Here is a 14,052-nt window from a genome sequence, read left to right on the forward strand (position 1 = left end):
CTTATCACCAATTATGGACTCAGACTATTGTCCTATCATCTCAGAGTCCCTGACACGTTATAATATGCTACACAGTGGCAGTGGGGGTCGCAAAATGCCGATTTATTACTAATAAACCCCAATGATCCGATCAAAATTAGGGATTTCGATCGGATCATTGGGGGGGCACGTGCCGTCTCACTGCCCCCCCCCCCCCCCACACTGGCTTCGCCAGTGGATTTGTCCATACTTCACCACCGTGGTCAGTGCAGGGTCGTGGAGGCATGGAGAGCATAGACCTGGGAGTAGAGACACTCAGTTTTTTCGGATTTTTCTGCGCTGTCCGTCACTGCTCGCAATGTAATCTCAGCAGCGGCCGATAACACCCATTGTGTGGAGCAGTCGCACCCCCCCCCCCCATCCAAGCACTATCCAGGCTCAACTCTGCTTAGCTTCTTTCCCAATCACTTAACGTGGCCTGCTGACACAATCGCTGACCGCTCGCTGGGAGCGTGCAGGGCCCGAGGGGCTTGCGGGGACTCGACGGCGAGAGGGGAGAGCGGGGAGAGGAGGGACCGCACGGGGAAAAGGTGAGGTGCCATCGTCGTCGTCATCATTGTCACAGCAGCCATCACCGTCAGCATCGACACTCGTCACTAATGCATCATGTATTGTATGTATGTTGAACTTCTTTCACATCCTACGTAGCCAACCGTGCCAATTGGAGGTGCAGGGGAAGGACAAAAAACTAAAGACAAAAAGAAGTTCTAAAGAAATGAGTTTTCAATCTAAAGAATGAGTTTCAAATTTAGTTAACATCTCCATGATCGGTAATTATTGGTTATCATCGTCAGCATTACCACTCGTAACTGACAAATCGTCATCATAACTTCATCATCATCATCGGTATCATTTTTGTCGTCAATCACCATTGTTTATAACGTGTTTGACACGTAGGCTTTTGTGACCAATATTATCCATAATAAAGGTTTTTGGGATAGATCTGATCTTCGCACCCGATAGGCTGACAGTGATGACATCACCATTGCTCTATTTAGGACCGCAACAGGAGGACTTCTATACAATTCTGGCTGTTACCTGATGAGGCTGGTTGTAATCACCAGCGAAACGTCGTACTCGAATTTAGTCTCCAACACACCGGTGTACTGTACTCATAACTAATTGCCACATTTTGTTTACGTGACAAACCTTACTAATTGGCTGTGCTGGGTGGTGGCGTGTTTATTTACGACACGTGTTTACCCACGAAAGTCTCCGGACTCTTTTTCAGCAGGGGCTTGCTAGGTTTCTTCAGTAGGGGCTGATGTTGCTGTTGATGCTGCTGTGTTATCCCCATTGAGTAATTTGCAGGTAATGTTTGCAGCATCGGGCTATCATTGCAGCATTTGCCCATTAATATTCGTGTTGTTAATATCAAATGCAGGCTTTCTCACGAGGAATATTACGAATTTGATGATGATACACAGGAGTTTCGTTAACGCCTACCAATGCTGCGAGTCATCTCCGGCGGAACGTTGTGTATAATTTTCAAGTCTTGTTTGCTTTTGCTCAGTAACCAGTTTGCTAAAAATCTGAACTAGTAAAACATTTTATGAAATTTTACCAGGTAAGGCCCACTAAGCTATACAGCTCTTTTTTCAGAAACGACCTGGCCAAAAATAATAGCTTAGCGAAGTGGCTTATCGTGTGGAAATTCACAGCAGCCAAATACTCTGCACACTCAGTCGGCGCAACAACTCAGCCAGCTACAACAGGCCAGGTGACAGCTCGATTTGTTTGGCTGTGTCGGGTGGTGGAGAGTACACGGCTCCAATTGTTATTGAATCGATTATTATTATTGGTGTTGCTGAATGCATTACCTTGGGGAAGTTGCGAAAACAGCACAAGCCGCGTGCGAGGGACGCGCTTTGCTGCAGTTTGTCTAGGAGCGGCTGTTTGTTGAAGACTGCGGCGTCACGCACGCATTGAGTCATCATCGTTCTCATTGCAGGGCACGAAGGGAGACCTGGGAGCCAGGGGCCCGTTGGGCCCTCCTGGTCTCCGAGGCCCTGCCGGAGACAAGGTGGGCCGCTTTGTGATTTGTGTCGTATGCGAGCTCTCGCACCAGCCACGTGTGTACACGCGGACGCACCGGTGTGAGCTGTCCCGCGTGCGTGTACGTGCGTGTGTGTGTATGTGGGGCGGGGTAGTGCAGTGGTTTGCGCACGGCATGCTCCGAACCCGGTGACCCGGGTGAAATTCCCGCCTGCATTTGACGTCAACGACGAATACCTGAATCGATCGTGGGCCTCCGCTAAGTCGACTTGGTCTTATTTGAGTATCTGGTGCGGTGTCTAAACATCAGGATTGCAGAGACAAAAGCGCCTAGACGTGATGCTGGCCACCCACACCCTCATGTGCCATAGGTGCTCACGAACAGCACCTGCCCCAACAGTCTGTTATAGGCTATATTGAGGATCTTCTTTTGTGTGTGTGTGGGTCAGTTTGTGGATGTGTGTGTGCGTTTTTGTGTGGCAAAACAGAGCAGATATAAAACTCCACCAGGTGCAAACTCAGAAATGTCAAAACATAAAATAATAATGCAATAAAGTGTAAGAGAAATATGTGTTTGTGTGTAAAACCCTGACATATATAAGACATGTAACAGCATTAGTCAACACTGTGGCCTTCAAAGGAAAAGTAGAGAATATGGGTCGTTTCAAGCAATGTCCCTTCTTCATAGCACACATGCGCTGTGATAAAGGGCCTTCGCCACAGTGTTATTCACGAATGTGTTGAGTTTTTTAGATATTTGTGCTTTTTGCACCACTTCCAACGCAGCAGCATCGTCGAATAATTTGTTCGATCCAGCCGCGGGATTCCCAGTCGAGTACAACAGGCCGTAGTTTGGCCAAGAAGCAGCAAGCATGGCACCAGGCCTCAGACTGTGTTGTGTGCGAATGTGCGCACACTGCGTGTACGACTGTGGACGCCTTGCGTATTTTTTTTTCGCGTGATTCCAAAGATTCCGAACGACACAGGGCCTGGTTCGCGTGGCTATAAACCCCTTGTGCTGTGTTTGCTGTGCAGGGGGAAGCTGGTGAACCGGGCATCTCTGGGGACCCTGTGAGTATCACCTGGTCATACTCACCTCCTGACCAATCACTGCTACCCGGGTAACACATTTGTTCAAACTGAGGGCTGTTTACTTACAATCTCCAATCGATTTCAAGATCATACTCGGCGTCTTCAAGATCATGGACTCTCTCCTCATCTACTCTACTCCCCTCCATGCATGCACTCTGCTACCTCTCACCTCATTCTACTCCCCTCCACGCACTCTCCTACCTCACCTCACTCTACTCCCCTCCACGCACTCTCCTACCATTCACCTCACTCTACTCCCCTCCATGCACTTTCCTTCCTCTCATCTCACTCTACTCCCCTCCATGCACTCTCCTACCTCTCATCTCACTCTACTCCCCTCCACACACTCTCCTACCTCACATCTCATTCTACTCCCCACCATGCACTCTCCTACCTCTCACCTCACTCTACTCCCCTCCACGCACTCTCCTACCTATCATCTCACTCTACTCCCCTCCACGCACTCTCCTACCTCTCATCTCACTCTACTCCCCTCCACGCACTCTCCTACCTCTCACATCTCACTCTACTCCCCACCACGCACTCTCCTACCTCTCACCTCACTCTACTCCCCTCCACGCACTCTCCTACCTATCATCTCACTCTACTCCCCTCCACGCACTCTCCTACCTCTCATCTCACTCTACTCCCCACCACGCACTCTCCTACCACTCACATCTCACTGTACTCCCCACCACGCACTCTCCTACCTCTCACCTCACTCTACTCCCCTCCACGCACTCTCCTACCTCTCACCTCACTCTACTCCCCTCCACGCACTCTCCTACCTCCAATCTCACTCTACTCCCCCCCACGCACTCTCCTACCTCCAATCTCACTCTACTCCCCTCCACGCACTCTCCTACCTCTCACCTCACTCTACTCCCCTCCACGCACTCTCCTACCTCTCACCTCACTCTACTCCCCTCCACGCACTCTCCTACCTCCAATCTCACTCTACTCCCCTCCACGCACTCTCCTACCTCACATCTCACTCTACTCCTCTCCACGCACTCTCCTACCTCTCATATCACTCTATTGCCCTCTACACCCTCCTACCTCTCATCTCACTCTACTCCCCTCCACGCACTCTCCTACCTCTCATCTCACTCTACTCCCCTCCACGCACTCTCCTACCTCTCACCTCACTCTACTCCCCTCCATGCACTCTCCTACCTCTCATCTCACTCTACTCCCCTCCACGCACTCTCCTACCTCTCATCTCACTCTACTCCTTTCCATGCACTCTCCTACTTCTCCCATCTCAACTCACTTCCACGCACTCTGCTACCTCTCTCCTCTCATCTCACTCTACTCTCCTCTACGCACTCTCCTACCTCTCTCCTCTCATCTCACTCTACTCTCCTCCATGCACTCTCCTACCTCAACTCACTCTACTCCCCTCCACGCACTCTCCTACCTCTCCACTCTCGCTCAGTAGGCCACTCAATCTTCTCTGCTGTCCCCATAGTCTGGAACCCCCACCAATCATTTGTGCTGAGTCCCCAGCTCCAATGGTGATTGGGTGCGCACTTCAACGTGAGTGGTCAAGAGCCAATGGTGTACATTCCACATTACTATGATGGGGACAAGTCTATCCATAAAACTATACTAGTTGCGTCGTATGTCGAGTGCCGGGTTCATTTATCTGGGTGTCTTGATACAGCTTCTCTTTCATGGTGCTTATTTTACTGACCCGCGAAAGATGATGAGTTCTTTAATTATATGAGGCAGTTGTGCATTTGGAGTTTATAATGCGTTGTTGTTGTTTTCAGGGGGAGGATGGCATGAACGGGAAGAATGGGACAAAGGGAGACAAAGGAGACCTTGGCCCCCGGGGAGAGCGCGGAGAGAGAGTACGCATCACAACACCATCATCATTGTTATCATCATCATCATCAAAATTGATATCATGATTGGCATCATTGTCACCAAACAACACCGTATTCTTCATAATTTCCATCGTCACTGCCATCATTTGTCATCACCATCCATCAATGTAGATTTTTCCATCATCGTCACATCTTCTTTCTCATCGCAGTCATTGTCATCGTTATCATAATCATCATAAGAATTGCATTATCGTTGGCATTGGTACCATCATCAGCATCATAATTGGCATCTCCCCTTCATCATCATCTCACGATGGGCTGAACACCAGTGAATAAGAGCTTGACAGCTTATAGAGGTCTTCCAGTTTAAATAAAATATCGATGTTGACACCTATTCAAATTATCGTCATCATCATAATTGTCATATTCATCACCATGGCCTTATTAATGTAACAACATCTGTATATGAAATGGTACTGTTGTATCCGAGACAATTCTGTACTGCTAACACCTGGCCACCTCGCAGTCCAGCGTGGTCTGGAGTTCCACAAGTCTCTCCGTGATCCACCAACCCTAGCCTCAAAAGCACTGGATCATGGGCATGCGCCACCACACAGAGAGAATATTTTAGTAGACGAGAGAGGCTGGGTGAGGTTTGGTGATCGGTGATGTCAGGTCCTCATAGTTATCGTCCTTAACAATAGGTTTTTGTATTCTTGGTTCTTTCGGTAAAGTCATGTAGAAGGGAAATAATAAAATGTTATTGTTTAATTTTTTTCCCTTCTACGTGACTTTACCGAAAGAACCAAGAATATGAATCCCTGCAGTCATGAAAGCTTTAAATCGAAATAGGTTTTTGGTTTAGGCCATGCAATGATCTGGCCAAACTTGTGTCGTGAAACCCTCCACCACCACCCGACGCAACCTCAACAATGAAATAATCGCGAGGCGTCAAAGCGTTAAACGCGCCAATTGCTATTGTGTCAGCTCACTCAGTGGTGAGTTTAGGAGCCATTCTCGCAGCCAGATTTAGCAGCGATTAGATACCGAAGGGTTGGCTTGAAACTGCATCAAGAATCTTCAGGCGAGATACCAGGAAATCGGAATCTTTAACATCATCATCACCTTGTCATTGCATTAAACCAGGTTTCCATTGACAACTAGGCAACAATGTTTCACGCGTCCCGATTTATTTAATCAATAAAGGATGCATGCATACAAACAAACATAGATTTAGCGATCCACCAACCCTTGCATCCAGGGGAAAGGCGCTGAACCAGTTAAAATATTCATCACTGATGTTGGCCATGAGCGGGAACCCAACTCGAGCGGTTGGGTTCGTGGCACAGTGCGCCCACTGCTACACCACCGCTCCCCCGCAAGAGGTCACACACCCAGCGCATTCACGTACAGGCTCTGTCTGCTGCTAATTTATGGCTGTGACGTTTGTACGCAGGGAGAGCCCGGAGCCAAGGGCAAGTGTGGGGACGACGGACTGCAGGGGGAGCAGGTGAGAGGAGGGGAGGGGGGCGTGGGAGGCCCAGGGGGATGGGGGCCCCTCGCCCCATCTCAGTCACAGTTTGGTGCCGGGGCCGTCGATTCGTTATGATAACGTCACTTACAGTCGCATCTGGCTCATACGTACCTTGTCTGTTTACGCACGAGTGCAGTGATTGATCGCCACAAATCTATTTTGATGTTTTTGTAATTTGTTGCGACTGAATGGTTTTAGAAGTAATTTTTCTGAGCCAACCTTCGTGACTGAAAATTGTTTATTATTATTTTGGTTACCACCGTGCAGCGTTTTTAATTTCTTTCGCAACGCAGATTGTTTTTGCACCAATTTCTATTTGCCTCATCGTTTTATTTATTGATTTTGCCCTTGGTCACTCTTTACAAATGAGACTCATCCTTATTCGCCGAGTTCTCGCCTGGCTAAGCAAAATGAATTCTCAACTTGAAACTCCCAAAACAAACAGGGGTCCGCTGTGCAACACTCAGAACCCCCTTGAGTAAGCTGGGTCGAGCGAGCGGGACAGTGGCCACGCGCCTACAACGATCGCTTCCGCAAGCAGTGGACCTCATTGTAACAACAGCCTTCTCTCTTAGCCGTTAACTCCCCACCCCTCTGAAAAAATATCTCTCCCTCCCCAATGTCTTCTGCTCTTCACAATCCCCTGCCACCTCCATCCTTGCGCCCCCCGAAATATTCTAAACTAAACTAATTCCAAAATTTGTTTTTATTTACCAGGTAAGGCCCACTGAGCCATGTAGATCTTTCTCAGAAGCGACCTGGCCACAAATGGTTGTTCAACAAAGTGGCTTATCGTGTGGAAATATATCGCAGCCAAATACTCAAAACGCATGTTGATTCAAAAAATCCACGAGACCACGGGGAAAACACGCAAACACCAGATATACAGGCGTCACGGTTAGGATCGAACCCACAACCTGTATTCCAGGCGAGGTAGTTAACATCTCGCCACCGTGGTGATTTCCCACTGTCCGTCCACTCCTCTGACTTCTGCTGTTGGTGCACAAATGGTGCACATTTTTGGTCAAATGCAAAGAACGAGAGTAGGGGTTGCATGCCATTCATCATCTATCCAAATGGCACCTGCAGGTGTGGCTATGGTAGCAATACGGCTCCAAAGCCACCACCTAAGCTGGTCGTCATGATCTATCCACTGCTGAAATTAACGCCTCGCCAAACCATCGCCATCTCTCACAGTCTTGCAGTGGAACATTCCTAACTCCTGCGCCTGAGCTGATTTCATCACTCCTTCTCCATGGGTGACGTCCTCTCTCGCGCATTCACTCCTTTGTCTGCCGCGTCGCTAGCAGGGCCGATGGCCGGGAGTCTTACTAGCGACCTGTCCTGCCCAGGTTCACTTTGCAGTGCACGTACTCACATCTGCACCCCCTGCTCTGCATGTGTGCGCGTGTGTGCGTATTTCAGGGAGACAGGGGCTCGGTTGGGAAACTAGGAATCCCTGGCAAGAAAGGAGACAAGGTGAGTTGGAAAAATCGAAATTGAGGTGCCGAATGCTTGTATGATGTTCGTGAGTATGATCGCTTAGCCTGTGTGTGTTTGTATGAGCATATGCATGTGCCACTGTGTGCGATTCAGTCTCAAAATGAGTACCTGGTGTGGTGTGCAAAACATCACCACTGGGGAGACAAAGGTGGTCGGGTGTGGTGCTGGCCACCCACCTCCTCGTGTGCCATTCCGGCCTTCATCGATGCTTGCTATAAGCACTTGCCCAAACAGTTTGTTAAGCCTATAAGGGGGATCTTTGTCATTGTATGGTAATTTTCTCATTGTGTGTCACAGTGTTTGGGACTACGCTGAGATACAAACCCAGCGAACCGAATTCGATTCCTACTCGTGGCCAACAACAGTGATGATTATAATTATCTGAACCGGTCCTGGGCCTTTTTGCGTGTCTGTCCCATGCGTGTGTGCAGGGTGACCCTGGCATCCCTGGTGTGCCGGGAACGCCGGGCCGAGAGGGCATCATGGGACCCAAGGTGAGGCCTCCCACACATGCACCGTCGCACCCGTGGAGTCCAGTTTTCAGAAGACTTAATTGCCCCGCTGTCTGCAAGGATATGAAGGCATCATAATGAAATGACCGAAATTAAAAAGCACTCGCCCCAAGCCAAATGTGCACCAAAACGGTGTTTCAAAATTAGGCCAAGGTCTTCGATTGGCAGAAACAGGCCTCCACGGTAATTGGTCGGGAGGCAGGGCTTTTGAAGTGATTGGAGGAAAACAGAGCAGGACCCAGAGGCGACGGTTGGGAACCATTAGAGGAGAAGCAGAGAGATTGGCTAGGGGAAAAACAGTGAGGGAAAAGGGGCTCGAGAGATATAAAAGGGGAGGGAAGGGACGAGCTTCAAGACCAAGCACGAAGCCCGGACCTAGTGTTGTTACTGTGTCATATTAAAAAGAGGCTCCTAGTAGTTCGTCATTCGAGTCATTTCAATAATAATAAAGCAACCATTGGCATTGGCGTTGTCTCCACGAGTCCAGTGACCAAGAGGAAAAGCTTCGGGGTGGATGGTGGGAGACTGTCAGGGTGGATTTTGGAGGTTGTGTGTCGACTGTCCCAGCGGCTGCGGGTTCTGGTTGGGGGCTGAACGTGTTTGCGGCCAGGTGTGGTGGCATCTCGGTGGCACTTGGCCACGGTGACGTTTTGATCTCCAACAATAATAATAATGCTGCTGCTTATCCAGGAAGGCCTCACTGTGTCTTGCAAGAGGGTGCTGCTTTAGGATGTTTTACCCATTCTGTTAATTTAGTGTTTGACTTCACGCCTGGAGGAAATCGGAAAAAAACGGAAGAAAATTTGCCAAGATACAACGATGTTTCACACAGATGGATTCAAGAATCCAGTGCTGTGCTGTGATCTGCTTGCCACCTAACAGCCGTGACCCACAATAACTGCCGTACACAGGCATTCAACCATCCAGGAGCTAACCAGCCTCTAACCCGCTTTGCATCTGAATTCTGATGGGATTGATCACTGTCGCTTGAGAATGAGACTATCCTGGTCTCTGCAATTGTCACCAAGTTAAACAAAGGGACTCGACTTGGGTGCATTCAGGGTGGGGTGCTTATTGGTGTCATTTGGTTGCAGCACCTTTGTAATGGCCCGCCACGTAACGACGCTGCAGGAATTGTAATTATTAAACTCGCACAATGCAGAATTGTAGAGTGCGCGCACACACACACACACGGGGGGGTGTATCTCTGTGGGTGTGTCTCCCTTTGTGCGTGGGACAGGGTGACCGTGGGCAGGACGGACTCGCAGGCCCCAAGGGAGACATGGGAGATGGTGGAGACCGGGTGAGAATCTGTGTTTTTTGTTATCACAGTTTCTGAGTGCAGGGCCGGACAGAAGGCTCGCGATGCAAAACAACTGGTGGCTACGATTGGTGGGGGGTGAACAGCACTGGTTAAACTAAAACTAAAAATTGTATTTTACCAGGTCAGGCCTACTGAGCTATATAGCTCTTTTTCAGAAGTGACCTGGCCACAAATGATAGCTCGATGAAGTGACTTATCACGTGGACATTTATAACAGCCAAATACTCTTAAGCGCATGTTTCTAAATGTGGAGGGAAAAATCGGAGGACTCGAAGAAAAATCTACGTGACCATGGGGAGAACATGCAAACTCGAAATATACAGCAGGCGTCAGGTTCGCAATTTACCCCCCCCCCCGACCTCCTGCATACCAGGCAAGGTAGTTAACATCTCGCCACCGTGATTGGGTGTGATGGTTCCTGGATGGTGGACTCAACCACCCATTTTGTTTTGTCACATTTTTGGCGGTGGATCGAAGACTCTTGTAGAGAGAGGAGAGGACTTGTGCTAGAGCCTGGTGGGACAAACGCTTTGGATAAGAGGAAATGTCGCTTGGAGTTTCGCTGGACTCCTTTGCTAATGGTCGGGTTTTCGCTTCCCAATTGTTGCTCTTCATATGTGGGGGAGTGGTGGCACGGTGGTTAGCACACTTGTGCTATGAACCTGGCGAGGCCAGTTGGATTCCCGCTCATAGCCAACACAAGTGACGAATGTCTGATCCAGTCCTTAGCCACCGCTTGCTCGAGTAGCCGGTGTGGTGTGTAAACGTCAGCATTGGGCAGACAAAGGCACCAGGTGTGGTACAAGCCGCACTACCCTCCCTGTGTGCCACGTTGGCCTTCATAGGTACTCACACACAACTATTGCCCTTGCAATCTGTTACAAGGCAATACGGGGGATCTTTGTGGGGAGATTATACAATAACAGCCATTACAAGTTACTTGTAAAATGTTCCAATGAAGCATGCGTGGGATATCTTAAAATACATAAGTACGTGGGTTATCAAGTTTTTTTTCAGGACACCTGTCAAATGTAGCATCCTGCAATAAAGGCAGCTGAACACACGATCAGAGGAGGTTGTGAAGAGAGACATTAGCCCCATTTACTGAATCGGAATCTACATAGCAGTGATCACCTCCGCCTGCAAAAACTTGGCAGCACCCTTCTGAAAAAGAGTCTTGAGAGTCAGTGAGGCTTTCCTGGGTGAACAAGCACAATAATAAAATGTATTACCAATGATACAACTTGTTACCATGAACTCCTCACTTTATTGGTTAGACTCCCTGTTCAGTGCCACCCCATCGATACACTCCCCGTACCACTCTCCCTGTGGACACGTTTCTCCTCGTATGTGTACGCGTGTGTTCGCGTGCCCGTGGGTGTGCGTGTTCCCGTGTGACAGGGATTGCCGGGACCACCCGGGCTTCAGGGTCCCAGTGGAGCCTTGGGTCGCCCAGGGCCCCCGGGTGTGGCCGGACCGATTGGGCCCCTGGGTCTGGAGGGGATTCAGGGACAGAAGGTGGGTGGGCATTTGCATCTGCGAGCGTGTTCGATTGTGCTTGTGTATATGTACACACAGACCTCGCTTTGATACCTGGCCACATCGGTGGCCAGCGATATCAGAACAATGCGCGGTGCTTGTACGTGAATGGTGGTACGTGTGTAGGTGTGGCTGGGCGTGGGTCCGGTCACACCGGCCCCCTCGTGGACCTTCGTATGCGCTCGCTGATAGCACTCATGGGGGATACAATGTCGGCAGAGAGCAGTGCAAAACATAATCCGTTGTACCAGCCCGCACTGACCAACGTGGTGAAGTGTAGTCAAATAGCTCCCCCTTCCTCCCCCATACTGACATAGTCATCGAACAAAGTCACTGCATCGCGCGCTTTCAGATGCACTTCTGCGGCCATCTGGAATGCTCTTCCTCCCGATATTAGGAAGCCACTGGAGCTAAGCACTTTTCAATCATCTAGATTCTGAACTCATTTGTTGAGAACTGCTACTTGTGTTTAGTTTGTTGTCCTTATTAACATGCAGGCTTTCGCGACTAATATTATTCATATTAACGTTTTTTTGGGCTAGAGCACGTAATTATATAAATGTGTCGTTAACCCAGTACCACCCGACACAGTCAATTAGTAAGGTTTGTCACGTAAACAACGTGCCAATTAGCTACTAGTTGTGTTGGAGAGTAAATCCACAACATTTACAATTTGAGTACGATGTTTCCCTGTTAATTACATCCAGCATCATCGGGCGATTTTGCCAGAATTGTCGCAATTTTATTTTTACGTGATCTAACCGAAAAACAACTTTATTATGAATTGTTGTCCTTCCCCCGCACCTCAAATTATCACGGTTGGCTACATACATCCAACAGTGGATTGACTGAGGGCTGTAAATTAAATAAAGCACTTGACTACTAGTCTATGAAGGCTACGCGGGTGATCTTTGTGTGTGTGCGTGACAGGGTGAGCGAGGAGTTCCGGGTGACGGTGAGATGGGGCCCAGAGGTGTGCCGGGAGTCCCGGGGGAGCGTGGCGAGAACGTACGTAACCTCGCACGGCCATCGGCAGTCAACCTGAGCTTGGCAGGAGGTCGCCCATTCTCCTCCGCTTCCCCCACAGTCTGGAACTCCCTTCTCCCAGCCATCCCCTGCACCTGCGATTAGCAGGGTTGGCTGCGTACGGTGCAAACGAAGTTCAACATATATACGTACATCCAAGCTGTCAATTCTCTGCTCCTGTTCGCATCCAGTGTCAAGACTTTCTCTTCTCTTCTGCCTGTGATCGACTGACTTTCTATATAAGTAATGGCAACTCTCTGTATGTCGAGAGGAAGTCACAATTAGATCCCACATGAGTCCAGATCGCATTGTATTGTATTAGGATCTCTGTGAGAGTCCGTGGTTCTCTATCCATGTTTGTCATTGGGTCTCTATGTTTATCATGGTTGTCTGTGTGAGTCTATGGGTGTCTGCGTAAGTCCAGGCCTAATAACTTCCTTTTTGTGACCGATTGCCTCGATGTGACCGATTGCCTCGTTATTAACGCACCTACTGCAGCTGAGCAGAGAGTTGAGATGCGATCGCGTCTAGACTCTGTATAAAGACACGCGATGCGGTAAACCGATTTGTTAGGCGTTGTGTTTAAGCGGCGCCGTCTCAAGTTGGTGTTTGTGTTCAGGGTGAATTGGGTCCCGATGGACCCAAGGGAGACAAGGGCGAGTCGGGGATGAGGGTACGGACACACGAGCACCCATCAATCATTTTCATGTTTTTAATAAATTATTCTTTATCGCGTGTAAAGTGCTCTGAGACGCCTTGGGCGTGAAGGGCGCCGTATCAAAAACGAATAATTTTATTCTGATGATGATGGCATTAATGATGATGATGACGGCAGTGATAGTATGATTATTCATCTCGCAGGAAGGTGAAGTGCGGGACTACATCCGACAGGAGATGAGCAAACACTGCGGTGAGACACGCGCGGATTTAAACCGTCATCCCTGCGCTCGAGTGCAGCGTGTGCCGGGCAACGTCTTCACGCATTGCACGCGTGTTTGTTTGTTGTATCCGTGCCACCGCTCCCTCCCCGTCGATAGCCGACCGCGCTTGACGACGACGACGACGAGAGCGTTTTTTTTTCGCAAACCGTGCCCGCGTTTTTACGCGCCCGCGAGTTTAACGTGCTCTTCTCTCGCGTGTTTCCGCCTCTGTTCTGCCGCAGCTTGTGGAGGTGAGCCGCCCCCAAGTCCGTCGCCGCTCCGTCCCGCCGCTGCTCGTCGTCTCCGCTCTCTCCCGGCCGCTGCGTTGGATCGGAAATCCGATGTCGTGATCGCGACCCACGACCAGCGGACCACGCGCGGCCCGTGTCAAGAATCAATTGGCTAATCTGTAAACTCGTGTGGGGACAAGATGTGCTGCTGATCAGCTCGATGGACAGGTGTAACGGGGTGGGGGGGGGGAGGCACTAATCTGGGCCAATCGTGGGTATGTCGACGTTTGGGGCTGGACTAATTGACCAACCGGGGATTTTCTGTCCAAGCCAGCCTGATGCTTGCCCACCGGCTCAGTCCGCCGTGCAGGTGGGTACGTGGATTCCCACCGGCTGCTCGACTCTGTGAGTGTGCTTTTAGTATTTGTTTAATACCCGGACGCGGGTTGACTCTAAACCTTAGCGAGGCAAATTCCAACACGGAGTCAGTTGGGGGAATTTCTACG

The 14,052-nt window shown here is 49.7% G+C and overlaps 1 protein-coding gene across 1 annotated transcript in view; it reads left to right on the forward strand.

Annotated features, from left to right (window-relative positions):
* The window catches only part of COL7A1 (collagen type VII alpha 1 chain), a 124,733-nt gene extending 110,946 nt beyond the window's left edge, over positions 1–13,787 (forward strand). The window contains exons 98-110 of the mRNA XM_078610387.1: positions 498–569; positions 1,991–2,062; positions 3,070–3,105; positions 4,902–4,982; positions 6,415–6,468; positions 7,918–7,971; positions 8,427–8,489; positions 9,748–9,810; positions 11,233–11,349; positions 12,301–12,378; positions 13,016–13,069; positions 13,258–13,306; positions 13,559–13,787. Of these exons, the coding sequence (XP_078466513.1) occupies positions 498–569; positions 1,991–2,062; positions 3,070–3,105; positions 4,902–4,982; positions 6,415–6,468; positions 7,918–7,971; positions 8,427–8,489; positions 9,748–9,810; positions 11,233–11,349; positions 12,301–12,378; positions 13,016–13,069; positions 13,258–13,306; positions 13,559–13,722 (957 nt within the window). The 3' untranslated portion in view covers positions 13,723–13,787. The remainder of the gene's footprint in view (positions 1–497; positions 570–1,990; positions 2,063–3,069; positions 3,106–4,901; positions 4,983–6,414; positions 6,469–7,917; positions 7,972–8,426; positions 8,490–9,747; positions 9,811–11,232; positions 11,350–12,300; positions 12,379–13,015; positions 13,070–13,257; positions 13,307–13,558) is intronic.
* The last annotated feature ends 265 nt before the right edge of the window (positions 13,788–14,052 follow it).

This window comes from Lampetra planeri, chromosome 34 (genome assembly GCF_965212315.1).
Source record: "Lampetra planeri chromosome 34, kcLamPlan1.2.h2, whole genome shotgun sequence".
Classification (NCBI taxonomy): domain Eukaryota; kingdom Metazoa; phylum Chordata; class Hyperoartia; order Petromyzontiformes; family Petromyzontidae; genus Lampetra; species Lampetra planeri.